The 18033-nt window shown below is 38.4% G+C and overlaps 1 protein-coding gene across 1 annotated transcript in view; it reads left to right on the top strand.

Moving 5' to 3' along the window:
* The first annotated feature begins 848 nt into the window (after positions 1-848).
* Positions 849-18033, top strand: part of GALNTL6 (polypeptide N-acetylgalactosaminyltransferase like 6) — a 1243223-nt gene continuing 1226038 nt past the window's right edge. The window contains exons 1-2 of the mRNA XM_004766106.2: positions 849-1208; positions 1607-1916. Coding sequence (XP_004766163.1) covers positions 1779-1916 — 138 coding nt within the window. The 5' untranslated portion in view covers positions 849-1208; positions 1607-1778. The remainder of the gene's footprint in view (positions 1209-1606; positions 1917-18033) is intronic.

Below are 18033 nucleotides of genomic sequence, written 5' to 3' on the forward strand. Positions count from 1 at the left end.
GTGCGGACGAGCGGGGCGGGGGAGGAGCGCGGCGGCACAGCCAAATCTTAACGGGGCCCGGGTGTTTGCAGACCCAAGTACAGCGCCGTGGGTCTCCGCGGGAGCCGTTCCAGAAGCTGCTGCCTGAGAACCCCGAGCCTCAGCCCCGCCTCACTTCGCGATCCTCCTCCTCCCCCCGCACCACGTACCTGGCCAGAGCGGCGGGACGCCTGCCCGAGAAGCCCCTCTCGGCAGGACCTGCCCAGCCTCGGTTCGCCTCCGTCTCCCACGGCCACCGCCGCCTCCGCGTACGGGCTCGCTGCGCTCCCGCCAGCACCATGGAAGAATCGGGGTAAACCCGCGGGCGCCGGCGACTTTTTCTCCGGAGTCTCTGGCCTGGCGCCTTCTGGGTGAGATGAGTGGGAGAGGTGGTAGCTTTGCCGTTCTGAGGTTGCCCCGAAAAGCCCCGGCCGAGAAACACAGGCTCCGCGGAGACCGTCCGCCGCCAGCCCACGTCGTGCAGCGCCCTCGCCCTCCTCTTCTTCCTCGCGTCAGGGTTTGTTTATATAGGGTCCGGAAGCTGGGCGGAATTGCCCACCCCCTCCAGGCGGCCCGCCCTCCCGTCCCGGGCTCGGGCTCCCGCACGTGGTCGGCACCGGCGGCGTCTCCGCGGAAGGCAGCATCCGCGAGCGGGGAGCGGGCGGCCGGGAGCCAGCGCCGCGCAGCTTCGCCTGCTGCTCGCCCTCCCCGGCGCCCTCGCCCACGGCCCAGCCCAGCGCAGACTCGGCTTCGCCTCCCTCCATCCCCTTCGCAGGAGGGGAGCTTGAGCACACCGCCCTTTAGGTGCTCGTGATGTTTCTCGGGATCCGCTCAGTCGCTGGAAGAGAATGGTAACATGAACAGCGGAGCGTGAGCGCGTCACGGGGGAAGGGGAAGAGATTGATGGGCAGAGCGCTTACTTCGCGGAAGATCACGTTCCGAGGGCTGCGCGAAGCGAAACGGCCGCGCCCCCACTTCCTGGCTGGACTCCGCTGACATCTGTAGCCTCCCTTCCAGCAGGTTCCCCGCTCGCGAGCCGCTGCCGGCGGGGAGAGTTTAGACCGCGCGCGAGCATCCAGGAGTTTGGGGACCTTCATCCAAACAGGAGTTGTGCTCCTGTGTCCGAGTCCCTGGATCCGTGTGGCGCCCGCCAGCGCGCTGGCTTCAGAGGGAGTTGAACTTGAGTCCAGGTGGGTCATTCCAGGGGCAGCACAGGAGGAGACAGATGTGCAGGGAGGACGAGGCAGGTGATGTTCCAGTGGCAAAAGCGGACGCTTTTCTTCCTGACACTGGCTGGGGCTGAGCCTTTTCCCCCCACGCAGTTCCCCCAAGTGACCCGCTCCTCTCCAACCAACCCTCCCCACTAAGGGGGGGCGGAGGACACCACAACTCCTGTGTTCTTACGTATGTAGCATGCTATAGACTTTCATAACTTAAGATTATGGGTCAAATGACCGTATTTTACTCCACTGCTTTATATTAAGGAGGTTTAAGGATTTCCTCAGTCAAGTCATTTACTTCTAAGCCAATAGATAATGCCTTCGTCATAGTTTTCCGGGGGGAAAGTAACTGTGTGTTTGTTCCGCAGATGCCCAACTCCCTGTGAATCGTGCAGATTGGTGCTGAGCACGCAACAAAAGTTTTTAGCTTCTCCTCAGTTTCTGGTGCTTCGCAGGGGAGAGGAAAGGACTTTGGCGTTAAACACAAGAAGCAGTCAGGGAGCCATCTCCTTTAACTTTTCTTCTCTGTTACCATTTGCAATGAAGAGGAAACAGAAGAGATTTCTGCAGATGACTTTGTTATTCATGGTGGCTTTAATTTTCCTGCCCAATATTGGTCTCTGGTCTCTGTACAAGGATAAGCACTTGGTGAAATCCACAGAACCCGGGGAGCAGCAGGTAAGTGCCATCCGGAGAAAGCTCACAGGAGGATTGGTAAGGCGAGCACCTCGCAGGGACACGGGGAAGCAAGTGTAGGGTAGCCTTAGGTTTTCTCTCAAGTATTTGCAGGGTACGTATTTTAGGAATTGAGACTTTGGGGTTTGGAAAGTCCTTGTTTTAAGATCCCAACTAAGGACATGGATGGAAGTAAACTAGAAAAGAAGGATAAGAGAGGTCAAGAGGAAGAGAAAACAATCTCAGTTGGTCTTTAGGTTGATTTTGACTTGAAGTGTATGAAAAGTAACTGTTCATTTGTGGGGTGCGGAGGTGGGTTTGGTACTAGTCAGTCCGGGGATTTGTTTTTGCTTTTCATCCGGTTTGGATATCTACATTAAAGTGGTCTGGGCCAATGAAATCATTTAACTTGTGAAGTAGTTCTCAAGAAACAAGCTACAGCTTTCTATATTTTTGGTTGTAATTTTTGCTTAGCAACAGCTTTTTACTCTGTGGAAACTTAAAGTCTCTTGTTTTTTCTCTCCTGTTGCTAAGGTGGTGTGGTGGGGTATACAGGCAGAGTTGTCAAGGATGCCTGTTCAGTTTCACAATCTGGTGGTAATAGTTTGTTGGTAAAAGCTTTTCTTCATATCTGAGACACTGCGTAGTGTGGTATGTTTTGTTTTCACGAATATGCAATCTGTTAGTCTGGGCATCACTCATGACTTAACATAGATCAAAATAACTATCTTTTTTAGTGAGTAATGCAAAAAAAATTGTTCACGAAGTGCTGATGAGGAGTCATATTGTTGAATTTCTTGTTTATTAGTAAATGAGACAGCTTCTGTAATTAAACTTCTAACAATAGAATGCAGCCTTCTTTGTGATATTGACGTAACACCTTTTTTTAACTAGTCCCGTGCATCACCTCAGAATATTAATATTCTTAATTTCAAGGGCCATCGCCCATGTACACTGTGTACCCTCCACATATATTATGTGTTTAAGTAAAAGTCCATTTGTGGACAACGGGAATGTGTATTAATGGTAATTAAATATTTCTTCTTATACTTAACAAAGTTTAATCTCTTTACACAGTGAGTGGTTAACTCCAGTGAAATACCTGGAGTTAATCTGCTTTTTCATTTTGAGAAGTAATGGTTACCAGTCTGTAAACTTTAAAAATAACTAGTTGCTTATGGATTTTTGGTGGATTGGAATTTTGAGGAAAACTGTTGATGTTTTTATTTAGTTGTTGATCTCTATCATCCTTTCTAATAGGGATATAACCTTGATTTAAAGTATATTCTGTTTTGTCATTCTAGTGAGAAAAAGGAAGGAAGATGGGCACTTTGAATGTGAAACTTTTTTTTTCCTACTTAGGTCACTTATTTCTTTAACCTTGATGTGAAACAAGATTTTGTTGACATTAGTAGCTAATACAGTATTACATAAAATTTCTAGTTCAAAATAGTTAAACTGACAAAAGCAAAATGACTTTTCCTTGAGTTTTGCTAATTCAATTAACCATAACCATCCGAAGTATTTGTTGTATAGCTAACATAAAACATTAATTAAACTTATTAATGAGATCTTTACAACTTTCACACTGGTTCTTACTGATTTTGACTCTTAATGGGAAATTTGTTTGTACAATGGCATTAAAAAATGAAATATAGCAAATCAACTCTCTGATTTACTATAATTTCCAAAAGAGTTTCCTTGTTTCTGGGTTTTTTGTAGAGGAATAGATTAACTTAATATTAGGTAATCAGCTAACAATTATGAAAGGAATGGGGTGGCAAGAGAAGGAGGTATTTTTCAGTGTTTCATACACTGTTGAGTAAATAACTGATGGAGATCTTGTGACATTCCAGTTTAATAATCCTTTGTAATAGTTTTGAAACCAAGAGTAAAGATGGTCAGTAATATGCCATAAAATGAATGTCAATCATATACTTCAGTAGTTTTTAACTTAAGTAATAGTTTTAGAACTAATTCTGACTTAAACAAAATTAAAAAGGTAGAAATTGTCACTTACTGAAAGATAGAATTCATTGTAAAACAGAAAAGATAAGCTTTTATTGGTTTTATTTCACTGTTAGATATAATTTGAAAGATAATTAGGATAGTTGACATTATACGAGTATTGGATATGTAAGAGTTAAGTCACATATGTATATTTATATATGTGTGTTTATATATGTGTGTGTGTGTATATACTTGACCAAATAAAAAGTGACTTTCAGTGATGAGTTAAACATGCTTAATATTGTGATATAATAGTTTGCTAATGTATCTATAAATCAATGTTAGTAAGTCAGCTAAACACACAGGTTTCCAATTGAAGCATGTAATTTGACTATTGGGTAATGTGTTATTTAAATTTAGCAATTTGTTCTAAAAAGACTATTTCATGGTTAATTGCTAAGATGTTCTTCAAAAGCCATCTTTTACTATATTTATCACTAAGTTGTAAAATCGTGAGGGTAAAGATAATGCGCTGATTGAGGCATTGACAGCAGTTAAGTACTGAAGCTATTCAAAACAAGTCACGTGCCCATGTGAGTGGTCTATTTTTACAGCAGTTATGTGTTAAAACAGCAGTTCTGGTGCAAAGTGTGATGTGGCAATGGTCACAGAAATTGAAAACCTTTAACCATTTTAAATAGTTTAATTATTACAGTGGGTTGTAGGGAAATACTTTACATTATGGAGATTCAAAATCATAGAATGGCTAATACTTTTTAAATTCTCCTAATTTTATTTTATCAGAGCACATCATTAATAGTTTATCTACTAATCTGTATAAGCAGTATTTATTATATAATCTGAAACAAAGCAAGGGTAAACAGTAAACACTGATAGAAATTCTATGTTAGTTTTCATGCTGTTTAGTATTTTGCACATTTTTTCTCATTCTCTTGCTATTACAAGTTAATTGTATTATTGTCTTTTCACATGAAGAATAATGTTTACGGGGATGCCTGGGTGGCTCAGTTGTTAAGCCTCTGCCTTTGGCTCAGGTCATTATCCTGGGGTCCTGGGATCCAGCTCTGCATTGGGCTCCCTGCTTGGAAGGAAGCCTGCTTCTCTCTCTCCCACTCCCCCTGCTTGTGTTACCCTCTCTTGCTGTGTCTCTCTCTGTCAAATAAATAAAATCTTTAAAAATAATAATATTTATGAAAATTCCCATTATATTTTAGTATTTACCCATTTATGATGCAGAAAAGAAAAAAAAATGAAATAAAAATTCCCAAATTATTCATTTAAAAGTTTTTTTTTTCTTTTCTCTCATACAACCAAAGGGGATTGAAAAAATTTAATAATGTAGTAATTAAAATGTGTATTTTATTGTTTGTGCTCTGCAAAGTTGGAATCCAGTTACTAAAATAAATTTTAAGTTTTTGAGATTTTTAATGTTTTAGAAAAATTTGAAGATATTTTATAGTTTTGGCTTATATGTTATTATCAGTCATAATTGTCATGTTATTTTCAGTTGAATTTTGTCACTTTTTTGCTATTACTGGGATGATACAATATCTTCTTTGTTTTGTTTAGAAATATATACGTATATTCCAAAATAATCTATTAATAATGAATATGATACTTAGCTGAGATTGATTACTGTGTAGTAATGCTTCTCATTTTTCTCTTAAAATTTGAATTGATTTCTTCTCTGCTTTCAGCTACATTTAAATTAAAGTTATGTGTTTAGATCTTAAATAAGCAGTGCAGTAGGATTATAATTAGGACAAAACGATATTTTAGGGCAAAACTATTTCATTCAGCATTATTATACCTTTCTTCCTAATTATTCATACAAGAATAGGTAAATAAAAACTACCCCCAAATACTTTGTTTTCCTAAATACATTGAAAAGACTAATTGAAAAAAAAAAAGTAGCTGTAGTTTTGGCAACTAAGTTGCAAATAATATGACTTGCAGAAATAATACAAGAATATTTAGAATATGATGAAGGTCTTTTAATATTTTTGTGAATCATTTTTGAAATGAAAGAACTAGAGTCAAATCCCAGAATTTTAAATCAGACATTTTCACAATTACTCAGAATGATTTTAGAAACTTATGTTTGGCCTGGATTTTTTACCGCATAAGAAAAAAAAAAAACCCAAAACTAGATGCTCATGTCACTTTTGAATTGTAGAACCTTCTTATTTCTTTGTACTTAAGAATTTTTATTGATGAAATAGGGTTAATCATGCTTGCCACATAAGGTAAGTAAGGTCCTGAGATCACATCTTGGGTATGGGAAGTATTGTGTGGTAATATTTTGTTGTTAGTCAGATCCATATGTAAGCTGTACATGACAGGTGTGGGACTTCACCTTTATTTAAAAAAAATTAAAAAAGTACTCTGAAAGATTTCTATCTTTGACCAACTCTTCCAATGTTAATCAGCACCACACTTTGGGGGAATTGTTTCTTTTGGCTAAGAACATTTTTTCCCCTGTGGCATTTTAAACCTGTTTTATGATGTGAAGATGTCAGATAATTGGTACTGAGTATATGCAAACTGTCATGCTTCCCTTTGTCATGCTGATCACTAAAGCAGTAGAGTGTGTCTGTATTTCTTTTCTAGCAAACACCTTAGATATTGGAAGAGCTAAGGACAGGAGGAAAAAAGAAAGGTTTTCTCTCTTCCCGCACTCAGGATTATCAATACACTAAATGTGAAATGATGCATTAGTTTGAGCCGTACTGTTCTTAATTAGCTAAAATGTAGGTTTTAAATTAAGATTTTAAAGGACCTTTTCTTGAATTTATGGAAAATCCATTCTGACTCGCTACAGGACCACACCACACAAACCACTGTAACAAGTGTCTTAATTATTTGCTGTGACCTCGTAGATCGCAACATGATTAGTTCATCACCTTGCCTCCTGGGAGACTGTGTGAAACACAGTCTTCTGTTCACAATCTGGTAAAAAATTAGATAGGTTTTTCTCTCGTTCATTGCTGTGTTGGATAAGCTGTGCTGAATCAATTAACCTCCTATAAGGTTTTTTTTTTTTTTTTTTTCCTCCATAAAGGAAACCAAGTCAAGGCTGGGATATGTAGGAAAAAGGGTAAGGAGGTTTGGATGCTTTAAGTGATATAGAGAACTGAGTTTGTTTTATTATTTAAAATTTTGTCAGGAGTAGCCATGATAGCCTTTAGGGAAATTTCCAACTGTGTCTCTTCTTGTAACACTTTTATACAGACGAAGTTCAGCTAAGGTACATCAAGAATTATAGGAGGGGCTACAGATTAAGTGAAGAAAAGATATTAAGCAGTGTAGGTGGGATGTAGAATCAGATGTGGTTGTGCTTTGTCTCAGCAGTCACTCATTTCTCTTGGGCTCGGCTTACTTTGGATGAAGAGGTGAGCACTGGTTACTTCCAGTTCTTAAAACCTTCAGACGTGACCACATTGTTCTTCTCTTTCCTTCATTATTTACGTGTGTTGACAAAGAAGCATTATAGAATCAAAGGTCCAAATGTGCCAAGAAATAGGAGGTTCTCAGGGTGATGGTAAAGGTAAAGACACACTCATAAACTATTTATTTGTTCTCCATCTGACTTCCATCTGTCACACCATAAAGCTAACAGTTCCTAAATTCTCTCCAAACATAGTTGTAATTCTTGAATGAACAACAACAACAACAAAACAAAAACCATTTGTGCCACTGACAATACATATTTAGACAGGCAGGAATATATATATATATATATGCACTCATATATACTGGGTTTATTTAAAGGTTGAAAAGAAGAGACAGAGCATCCACAAACATTCAAGAACACGATTACCACCACTGTTCCTCTCTGATATGCTGGTGTCTGTTACTACCAAACTCCAATGAGGTAGCCAGAAGAAGGGAGAAAAAATAAAGATATATTTAAGGTCAAGGAAGGGCAAATCACATGAATGTTTTCCTCCAACTTTTCTACTTCTAGCTTAAAGGGGAAACGTGTGAACTAGATTAGCAGTACTCTCAAAGTATTCATTTCACGTATTCATTTAGCAGCACGTAGACATACATCCACATGCATGTTCTCACTTAAAAAGAAAAAATAAATCCACCCAACTGTTCCATGTTGTACATTTTTTTTCTTTTGTAACTTTATGCTTTTTCCATTGCTTTGAATCCACAAGAGTTTGAATCCACAAGAGTTTGAAGCATCATTTAAATGTTACCAGCGTAACTCTAGGAAAGTATGGAGAGAGAGAAAGAAAATGCATCTGACTCTAGAAGTACTTATATCTATTTAGCAAGCGTGAGACTCCTAGCAAGGATTTAGCCTGTTAGACTTGCACAGGTTATAAATAGGGTGATTCGTTTGTTGTCTGGTAATAGAATCAATGCGGTTGTGGTTGCCATCCCATGTGGTGGTGGCTCTCCACTCTCTGTTGCAAGGAGTGGTAGTGTCTTAGTGAGGACTGAGAAGGCTAATTTTAAATTTATTGCTCAATTACTCATGGAATGTTATTTTCAGTACTTGAAGTCTAGAAAGTCAGATACAGGGAATATTATAAATCATTGTGAACTATTTTATCCTAATAAAAATTGACCACATTGTCAGGGCTGCCACCCAAGTTTGAGTGAGTGGGTCTTTTTCCTTATTTTTGGCATGTCTCCTCTGAAAAAAGAATCTAGTTGCACTTAATTTTAGAAGAACTACCAGAATTTCCATTCTGTCTTGTTCTCTTTCAGTATGTAAGGATGTAGGCTCTGGAACCAAATTATCAGTTTCAAATTCTGGATCCAGCACTTACCACTTTGTGACATTTAGCAAGTCCTTGATCTTCCCCCAGTTCAGTTTTCTCTTAAGTCCGGTGGGGATGATGATACTTTTCTTGTAGTGTTACAGTGAGGATTAAATGCTTAGTGTTTTGAACAGCATATAACAAGGGTTAATGAATATAGATTGTTATTATGGTATAAGCATTTATAAGTAATCATTGCCTTTAGCAAGGAAATTAGTGTTTGCTTAATAAATATTTACAGATGGTTTCTCTTTGCAAGGCTGTGTCAAGAGAGCACAGCAGAACAGTGAATATGGGAGAGGACTGTCATTGATGTGTTAAATCTGGAAGGGAGGGACTGTTCCATAAACAAATAAGTCAAGTCGAGGTTCTAGAAAATGAAAGGGCTTTTTCTTTGTAATTTTTTGGTCCAATGCTTAAGGACAGGTTGTTCATTTTATTTTTTGTATAATCATTTATTGCAAAAAAGTGACTGAAATTTTTTTGGTATATTGCATTCAAAGTTGTTAAAAAATTGAAGCTTTTAATAGAAGAGTTTTTTTTTTTAAGAGTAATACTTCTTTGTAGTGACCACTTTCATTTCCTATAACAAATAAAGCCCACGCCTCACATATAGGCGTTTTCTTCCTCTACATTGATTAAAAACAAGAGTCTGAGAACTACTTTTGTTGTTTAAATCATAGTCATGAGAGAGATCGGATTATTCTGAAGAAAAAAATTTAAAAAACAGAATAGAAACCATTAAAATCATGAAGCTACTTTACAGAGTTACTATTCCCTTCAGTGGAGTTAGAGGATACAGAAAAAGCATGTTGCATATGCCCATTCTTAATTTTCTAAATAGTGAAGGTAATTTGGTGAGGTAAATTTGATAGTCATGAAACAAACAAAAAACAAGCACTGAATGGTGGAATTTTCTGTGTGTATCAGGGACCTTTAGAAATGGGAGGGAGTGGTGTGGTCTCTGGAGCCCTTAGGTCTTTGTTCTTTTATGAGGAGTGTGTTGAGTTGCGTCTTCTCAGAATAAGAGAGGGCTGGGGTTAGGCTGAAGGAAGAGCAGATACTTAAGGTTCTGACATTGGGCTCACCACTTCCCAAAGTCTGTCATCTTGGGCAGGTCACTTAACATCCTTGAAGCTCAGGTCTTCATATGTTAACACAGATATTATCACATAAATGGGTAGCTGAAAACTAATTGGATTAATATATGTAAATTGCCCTGGTGCACAGTAGATACTCAATTAAGGGAAGCTAAATAAATGGCATTGCTACCTTTTTATCAGTTTTTAGAGTATTCATTGAAGGTAGTGAATAAGCTTAATATTGGACAAACCCAGTAGAGATGTAATAAAGTATGTAAAACATCACTACTAATTAGTTTATTATTGATACTATAGATGTTTATTAGCTATGTGTACCATGCAATACTGTGCTTACACTCTGCAGCAAATAAGTGATTAAGAGATAAATCTGTTTTCAATTAGCTTACAATCTGCTCATTAAGAAAAGGCATGAACACACCTATAATATAGGGATGGTTTAAGTTGTTTCATAAGAAATGTGTTCTAATTATTTACAGTTTAGAAGGAGTAGAGAAAACGTCAGTTACTGTGTGATATTTACGTGACCCTAATTGTTTTCTGCACATTTACTGATTTAATCCTCCAATAATTCATAAAGATAGGTTCTTCTGAATAACTCAATTCACAGTTAAGTAAAACCCAAAGAGAAAATTTGAGTCTCTGCACTCTGGATTCATAAAAAGAAAAAATGATGAACAGTGTTAACAGCTGCATAGTTTAAGGCAAGTGAGAACTTTGAAAAAGTGACTGGGTTTGATAATTAGTCTCTGATACTGTCCTGATTGAAGTTGCACACAGCTGTAGATGTTTAGACAAAATTGTAAATGGTTAAATGGTAAGACTAAATGTGCAACTAAGACAACCTGTAAGACCAATAACAAATAATGATGGTGCTAGCATTGATACAAAGGGCTGAATGTGGGGTCCTGGTTGGTGGGAGATGAGAGAAGCCAGGAGAAAGCTGATGCATGAAGACCAGTCCCCAAGGAAAATGAAGGTAGATGAAAAAAGCAGGAGAGAAGCAGAAAAGGTTGTTATGCTCTGAAAGGTAAATATAGAGCCTTTGCTTGTTACGGGTTGGCAGAGAAGTCTGAGATTTTTCTTACACAAGTATCATACTAATTTGGAGAGATAATTGAACATTTGTGAAATGTTCTGCAAAGTGTGAAATCATGTAATATAGATAGATAGCTATAATATCTAGATAGATAGGTAATTAGAGGTTTATCATAGTATATATAACCCTGTAATAAAGACTGAAGACTATAATACTGAATAGGGTTGTCAAGACACTGTGCAGCCACCTGGTCAGTAGGACAGCAGTGTACCTGTCAAAATAAATTCAAACAATGAACAGATATGCAGAGCAAAGGGAAAAGCAGTTGGTTTATGTATAGGTAGTAGAATGAGGGAAGTGAGGGGATATTAATTACAGGGATAAGGAGATAGTAGTCTTAAGCTGCCAAGAATCCCAATATATGAATGATGAAAGTAATAAAATCATAATGATAAAAACAATAATAGTAGAAGTATATTAATAATAAAAGTTAAAGTAGCATTTATTTATAGTTCTTACTCTGTGCCAGGCACCATGCTGAGCTGTTCTTAAATAGTCACAGCAAATCCTTGGTGTATGGAAGATTACTATCCTATATTGCAAAAATGAAGACTTTTTTTTCCAAAATTTGTTAAGATCTTACAGTGATTATGCTACCAATATTGAAGTGTTGGAGTATCTGTAATTTACCATGTAATGTAACTGTATTGGATATTCTGCACCATAGAGTTATATATTAACTCAACTATGGAATGAAATATGCACAGTGGTTGAGGGCTTGGAGACTAGAACCAGGCTGCCTGGTTTCACTTCCAGTTCTATTGTTTGCTGCCCGTGTCACTTTGGACAAGCTGTGTATCTTTACTTGGTCTTAGATTTGCCATTTCTAAGATGGGTATAAAAAATAGTGCCTGCTTGGTTGAATCAGTGTATGGGTTAAATAGGTTTATGTCCATAAAATGTTTGGAAAACCGGATTGCACAAAGCAAGCAATTTTAAAGTGTTGGCTATTATCTGTTAGAATTCTAGAGAACTGAGATTGGATAAAAAAGGAAAAGTATGTTTCTATACCATTTTTTTCATAGACCCATCATAAGGGTTTATAAAAATATTTTTATTCTCCTTTTTAAAGATTTATTTATTTGATAGAGGGAGCCCACACACACGTGCGCAGGTGAGGTGGGGATGGGCAGAGGGAGTCACTCTTCAACCAGACTTTGCTGCTGATTCGGGAACTAATGTGGGGCTCCATCTCAGGACCCTGAGATCGTGACCTGAGCTGAAACCAAGAGTTGGGCACTCAACGGACTGAACCATCCAGGTGCTCCCAAAATTTGCATTCTTATAAGACTTTAAAAAAATATTCAAAGAAACATCTTTAACATCTTTTTCTTTAAATTTTTAAATTTATTTTTTTACTTTCAGTAACCCATATGGAAATAAAATAGCACTGACTAGTTCAAAAGTTTTTGCAGCATGAACCAAGGACTCATATAGCTCTACCTGTGAGAGCAAACTGGACTTCAACAGAGAGTTTGGTTCTTCCCAGCATGTGCAGTCAGCACCAATGCTATTATGGTGACCTTTCCCCTCATATTTTTTGTGCTGTTCTCTCCACATAGTGTTGATTTCTCAATGTGTGTTTTGCCCTCAAGGGATAAAAACTGTCTTATAAATTATGTCGTTGGGTCTGAACTTCTAAAAAAGATCATCTAAAAATGTCTTCAGGGTTGAATATTTTATTTTATTATTTTATATAACTTGAATTTTAACGTTATTGTTCTGGTTGCTTCAGAATGATGCTGTTTGAGGCTGGAGTACAGAGCTTGACAAAGGAAGTGCTCTCTCACTCCTAGTGTTTCAGAGAAAAGAACTGGCTGGAAAGACAGGAATGGAAAACTGTAGAAAATTAGATGGTGAAAGGAGATAAAAATGCTTTCATTCCCTAGCTGAGTGAATCTTTTAACTTTTTTAAGGTAGCCTAACAGACGGGTGTCACATTCACAACAATTATGTAGTGGAATTGCTGCCCTCTCTTAATTTATATGGAAACTTCCATTTTTTCACAAACTGAAGGAAATTACATTTTCTGCATGATCCCAGCATTCAGAGGCAAAGATCTTGAGTTTTAATATATAAAATATATAAAAGATAAGCATCAGAGAGGCCAAGGAATACTATTCAAGAAGTAGTAGAAATACCAACTACTTTATCACTGTGCCCCCCTCTTCCGTCCTTTCTTTTTTCTGCTCCCAGCCCCCTCTGCTTCCCTTTTTTCGTTTAAAATTTTCCTTGAAGAAACATTTCAAGTGGGAATCGATTTGATCAATTATTGGTCCTGGGAATGGACCAACGACTTCAAACTCTAAAAACTTGAGTCTTTTGCATTGTATTTAAAACACACACACACACACACACACACACACACACACACAAAACGTTCTGTTGAACCTAACTGGATTTTCAATTATTGAAATGTGTATGATGTGAGAAATATTTTTTTAGCTCAAGGCTTTTGCTGTTGATCTATGTTGCTATTGTTTTGTTTGTAATACTGGGAGCTGACACCTTATTTCAGACTGTGTCATCAGAAGGTAAATATTGCTTAGTTGTGTCACCTCAAGGGAAACGATCTTGTGTAAGTTAAAAATAAAAACTGGCACAATGAAGCCAAACTACTGGTAAAGAATCTCTCTGTGCTTTCCCACTCAGCACTTTCTCCCGTTCTTTAAAGCTGCTTTCTCGAATCTTCTCTTGTCTCCTCAAATCTCCCTTGCCACCCCCTCACTTTACCATAGTCGAGATAGCCTGGCCTCATTCTTCAGTGACAGCATAGTACTTTCATACTGGGAGAGCCAAGACGTCTTACCATAAAATCAGAAAAAGTATATGCATTTATTTCTCAGTTCCTATTTGCCTCATGTGACCATGGAAAAATGTCTCTAGCCTTAGGATGCATTAGGGACCTTCTCTCCAGTCAATAGAACACAATGTTTTCTTAGGAATTTCAATTGATCTGTTCTGCCCCCCTCCCCATTTCACTTATTTCCAGTCTCTTCCTCTCTGATCCATCTTTCACATCAATATTTGAACTTGCTCAGATTTCTCCCACTATTGGAGGAGTGCGGGGAGCGAGAGTAAAGCGAAGACAGTGCCACTCTCTGTCACACACCCCTTTAGCACTGTCCTGTCTTTCTCCTCCCAACAACTAAACCTGATGTGTCTCCTTCCTGATTTTCCGCGTCTGTACCTCAGGCTGATTCCAGCTCCTCTAATCTGTGTTAGCTCCTTATAGCAGTGTCCCTGGAAATCTCTTGGTAGTTAATTCCAAAAGCACTTCTCATTAGTCATACTACTGGATAGAATTTAACAAAACTCTCTTACCTGAAACAGTCTTCTTTATCTGAGGAGAAGAGGGGGCAGAGTGGGAGACTGAAAGAGGGAAGAGGCTGGAATGGCAGCTTTGGGAAACGAGCAAGAGGGCTAAATAGGGAAACGTGTACGCTGATTCTTTAGCCTTTGCTGGGCAAACTCCTATTTTAATTTTTCTATCCCCACACCCCCTCCCAAACACCGTGCATGCGCAAACACATTTACAGTGTCTTGATAGACACCTATTTCTATTCTTTGGCTTACAGTGCTATTTTCTTTGGGGTCTCAGCAGTTGTTACTTACTTACTTCTTGTCTGCATTCTTGGGGGCGAAGTGGTCATTCATGTAGCCCCTCATAATTACAGCTATCAAATTTAAGTGGATGACTCCCAAATCGTTATGTCTGATCCAAATCTACCTCTGAACACGTGATACACACAACAATCTAAAATCTAGAAACGTATTTTAAACCTAAAATTACTGTAATGAAACCCATTTTTCTCTTTCATTCCCTGTGGCGGCTCTCCCTTTGTGTCTCTTACCTAAATCAAGTACACCACCATCTCTCCGGGTGTTCATTATGGTTGGTAACTTCATTATGCTTACTCTAAAATTCAGTCAATTGATAAGCATTAGCAATTCTTCCTAAAATATCTTCTGTGCACTTAATTCCCATCTCTTGATGCCCCCTGCCACGAACCTACTTGGGACCAGCATAAACACTTCACTGGATTTCTGGGAAAGACCCTCAACTTGATACTCCCCCTCCAGCATTGTCCTCGCAAAGCAGAGAGTTATTTGTCCAAAGTGTGTAGTTGAACAGGCTATGGCCATTTGTCAGTCTATTCACTGGCTTCCCACATCTTTGGATTAAAGTTCAAATTCTTTAATATGGATTTATTGTATTAAACACTCCTTTATGAACCCAACTGCCTACTACTTTACTACCAAGACTTCCAGGCTCCAACTACTTTGAACTTCTTTTAGGTTCCTTAGATTATCATGTTCTTTCTCCTCCAGGAATTTGCATATATTTTATCTTCAGTCTTACCTGAACAATTTCTGCTTTTCTTCAAGCTCTCTCTGGGAAACTTTCTTTGGTCTCTCATGCTTGGGTTTCTCCCTTTCTTTAAAGCTGCTTTCTCCTTACCTGTTCCCTAAGAAAAACTTTCTTTTTCTGCCCTTATAATGGAACTTATCAATGTATTAACTACCTATTTAGGTAGTTTATTCAACATTAATCTGTAAGTTTCTTTTCTTTTTTTTTTTTTAAGATTTTATTTATTTATCAGAGAGACAGAGCGGGAGAGAGCGAGCACAGGCAGGCCGAAGGCAGCTGCTTAACCAACTGAGCCACCCAGGCGTCCCAGTCTGTAAGTTTCTTAATCTTAATAGTAGGTCGACTGATGTACTCCCCTGTGCACCCCTCCCCGCCCCCAAAGTTTGTCCATGTACTAACCCATTGAACTTGTGAATGTTACCTGATTTGGAAAAATAATCTTAGAGATGTAATTAATTTAAGGATCTTGAGCTGCAGAGATCATTCTGGATTATTGGGCTGGGCCCAAAATCCAGTGACAAGCATCCCTATAAAAGACACACAACATGGGGGGGGGCATTTGGTGGACAGGAGGGAAGAAGACACACAAGTGTGAAGACAGAGGCAGAGATTGGAGTAATGCAGAATTAGTCAAGCAGCTGGAAGAGGCGAAGGAAGATAGAGCCTCCAGAGATAATGCAGTCCTGCCAACAGCTTGATTTGGAATTTCTGGCCTCCAGAACTGTGGGAGAATAATATTTTGTTGTTTTAAGCCATCTGATTTGTGGTGATTTGTTACAGCAACCCCAGGAAACTGATACAGTTAGAAATTGTCTTTTTCCACATTTTAATGCCAGGGTCTAACATTACCTGACCACAAATTCGGCATTCAATAAATGTTTCTTAAAAGAATGAGGAACGGCAGATAGGAGTTGTTTTCTATATATTGAACTTACATGAGCTAAACTATATTTAATACAAAAATAAGAGTATGCACAACCCATTGCGTATGCTTAAATACCATATAGGTATTACCAAACAACTGTGAATATAAAAAAAAAATGTTCAACTCTTGTCATTCTTGTGAATTAAGGTTCCATTTGGATGTGTGTGTTCTGTCTTGTCTCTGAATACGAAGTTACGTCAAGACTTGACTGATCCTGATACTGAAAATCACAACAAGTTTTTTTTTTTTTAAGATTTTATTTATTTATTTGACAGAATTCACAAGTAGGCAGAGAGGCAGGCAAGGAGAGAGGGGGAAGCAGGTTCCCTGAGCAGGTTCCACATCAGGCTCCACATCAAGTAACCTGGTGTGGGGCTCAATCTCAGGACCCTGAGATCATGACCTGAGCTGAAGGCAGAGGCTTAACCCACTGAGCCACCTGTGCACCCCTACAACAAGATTTCATCAAACTTGTAGACCTCTGAGGTGCCCTAGAAGCTGTGTATGGCTCCAGTGACTTTAAGGAAAAGAGGGTCACCTTCAAATAAACCAGTAAGATGAAGAACAACATCTAATCATCAATCATATTCTTTCTGTAATTAAAGCAACATCTGTAGTATAATTTACACTTAAAAAATATTGAGGCATAAGATGTATCTACATGAAAATGACAACTGTGACAATTTAGGAAAGACCTTATTTAAAAAATTTACTGATTTATAAGAAAACTTGTAGTTGAGTTAATTATTATAGCCTACAAGGGAACACTAAGCAGCCCACTTCATGTAAAAAAGTCATTTTGGAAATACAGATTGACATATTTCATGGGGTTTATTTTAATTTGAATGCTTTAGACCTTAAGACTTCTATCAGCTTGATTGTCTAGCACAGGTCCTCATTTCTAACAGCCCCCGCCCCTTCTTTTGAAAAAGTCTACCTTGATTTACCTGTGTTCATTTTAATTAGCAGTTGTCTACTGGGGATGTGGAAGCAGGGAGAGGAAGGGAGAAAATTCAAGGGTAAAATTTATGAAAGAGATTAGGGAAAAATTCTAAGAGCTAGAAAAGATATGACAGGGTTTCTTTGGTAGAGGCATATTTAATGCAATGTCTTGGGGGAAATCTCTTACTGTTTTGATAATTACATAGCATTGTGTCTGATGAGATGATTCCACAAAGCTCTTCATGTTGCAAAATTACTTCAAGCCCATTAATTATATTCCCTCTTCTCTGTACTAATAGGATGGTCAGCTTTGGATTTTTGAACTTCTCATTCTGACATTTCTATCTACTGGTCACTTAACTTTGACCTTCTTTCATTTCTGTTGCTTTTGTGTCCATCTCAACAGTGTATTAAAATGGTTTTCAATATAAGGTTTGCCAAGGCACATTCAGCTTTAAAACGATGTGCAGAGGGGCACCTGGGTGGCTCAGTGGGTTGAGTGCCCTCTTGATCTCTGCTCAGGTCTTCCTCTCAGGGTCATGAGCTCAGGCCCTGGGTTGGTCTGTTCACTGGGCATGGAGCCTACTTAAAAAAAAAAAAAAAAAAAGAGTGCAGAAATATTAAAGGGAGTTTCTAAAATCAGGTTTTTTCCCTTAATGTTAGCAGTTCAATGGGTCTAGTAATCAAAATGACGTTTAAAATGTTCTTATAGTTGGGCAAAAATAATACATGCTATTGCGCATTGACTTGTATTATAATATTTAGATGCTAAAACATAATTTTTTAGGTACCATCACCTAACAAAAACATGCCAGTGGATGTTTTGTTAAGTGTTATGAGAAAATACATGCATCAAGTTTGAAGCAAATTGTTTGACTTGAACGCTGAAATCTTTTTCCTATTTACAACACATTACATGATTTTACATTGTTT

The sequence above is a fragment of the Mustela putorius genome, unplaced genomic scaffold (genome assembly GCF_011764305.1).
Source record: "Mustela putorius furo isolate JIRA1106 unplaced genomic scaffold, ASM1176430v1.1 tig00000682_pilon_pilon_pilon, whole genome shotgun sequence".
NCBI lineage: Eukaryota > Metazoa > Chordata > Mammalia > Carnivora > Mustelidae > Mustela > Mustela putorius.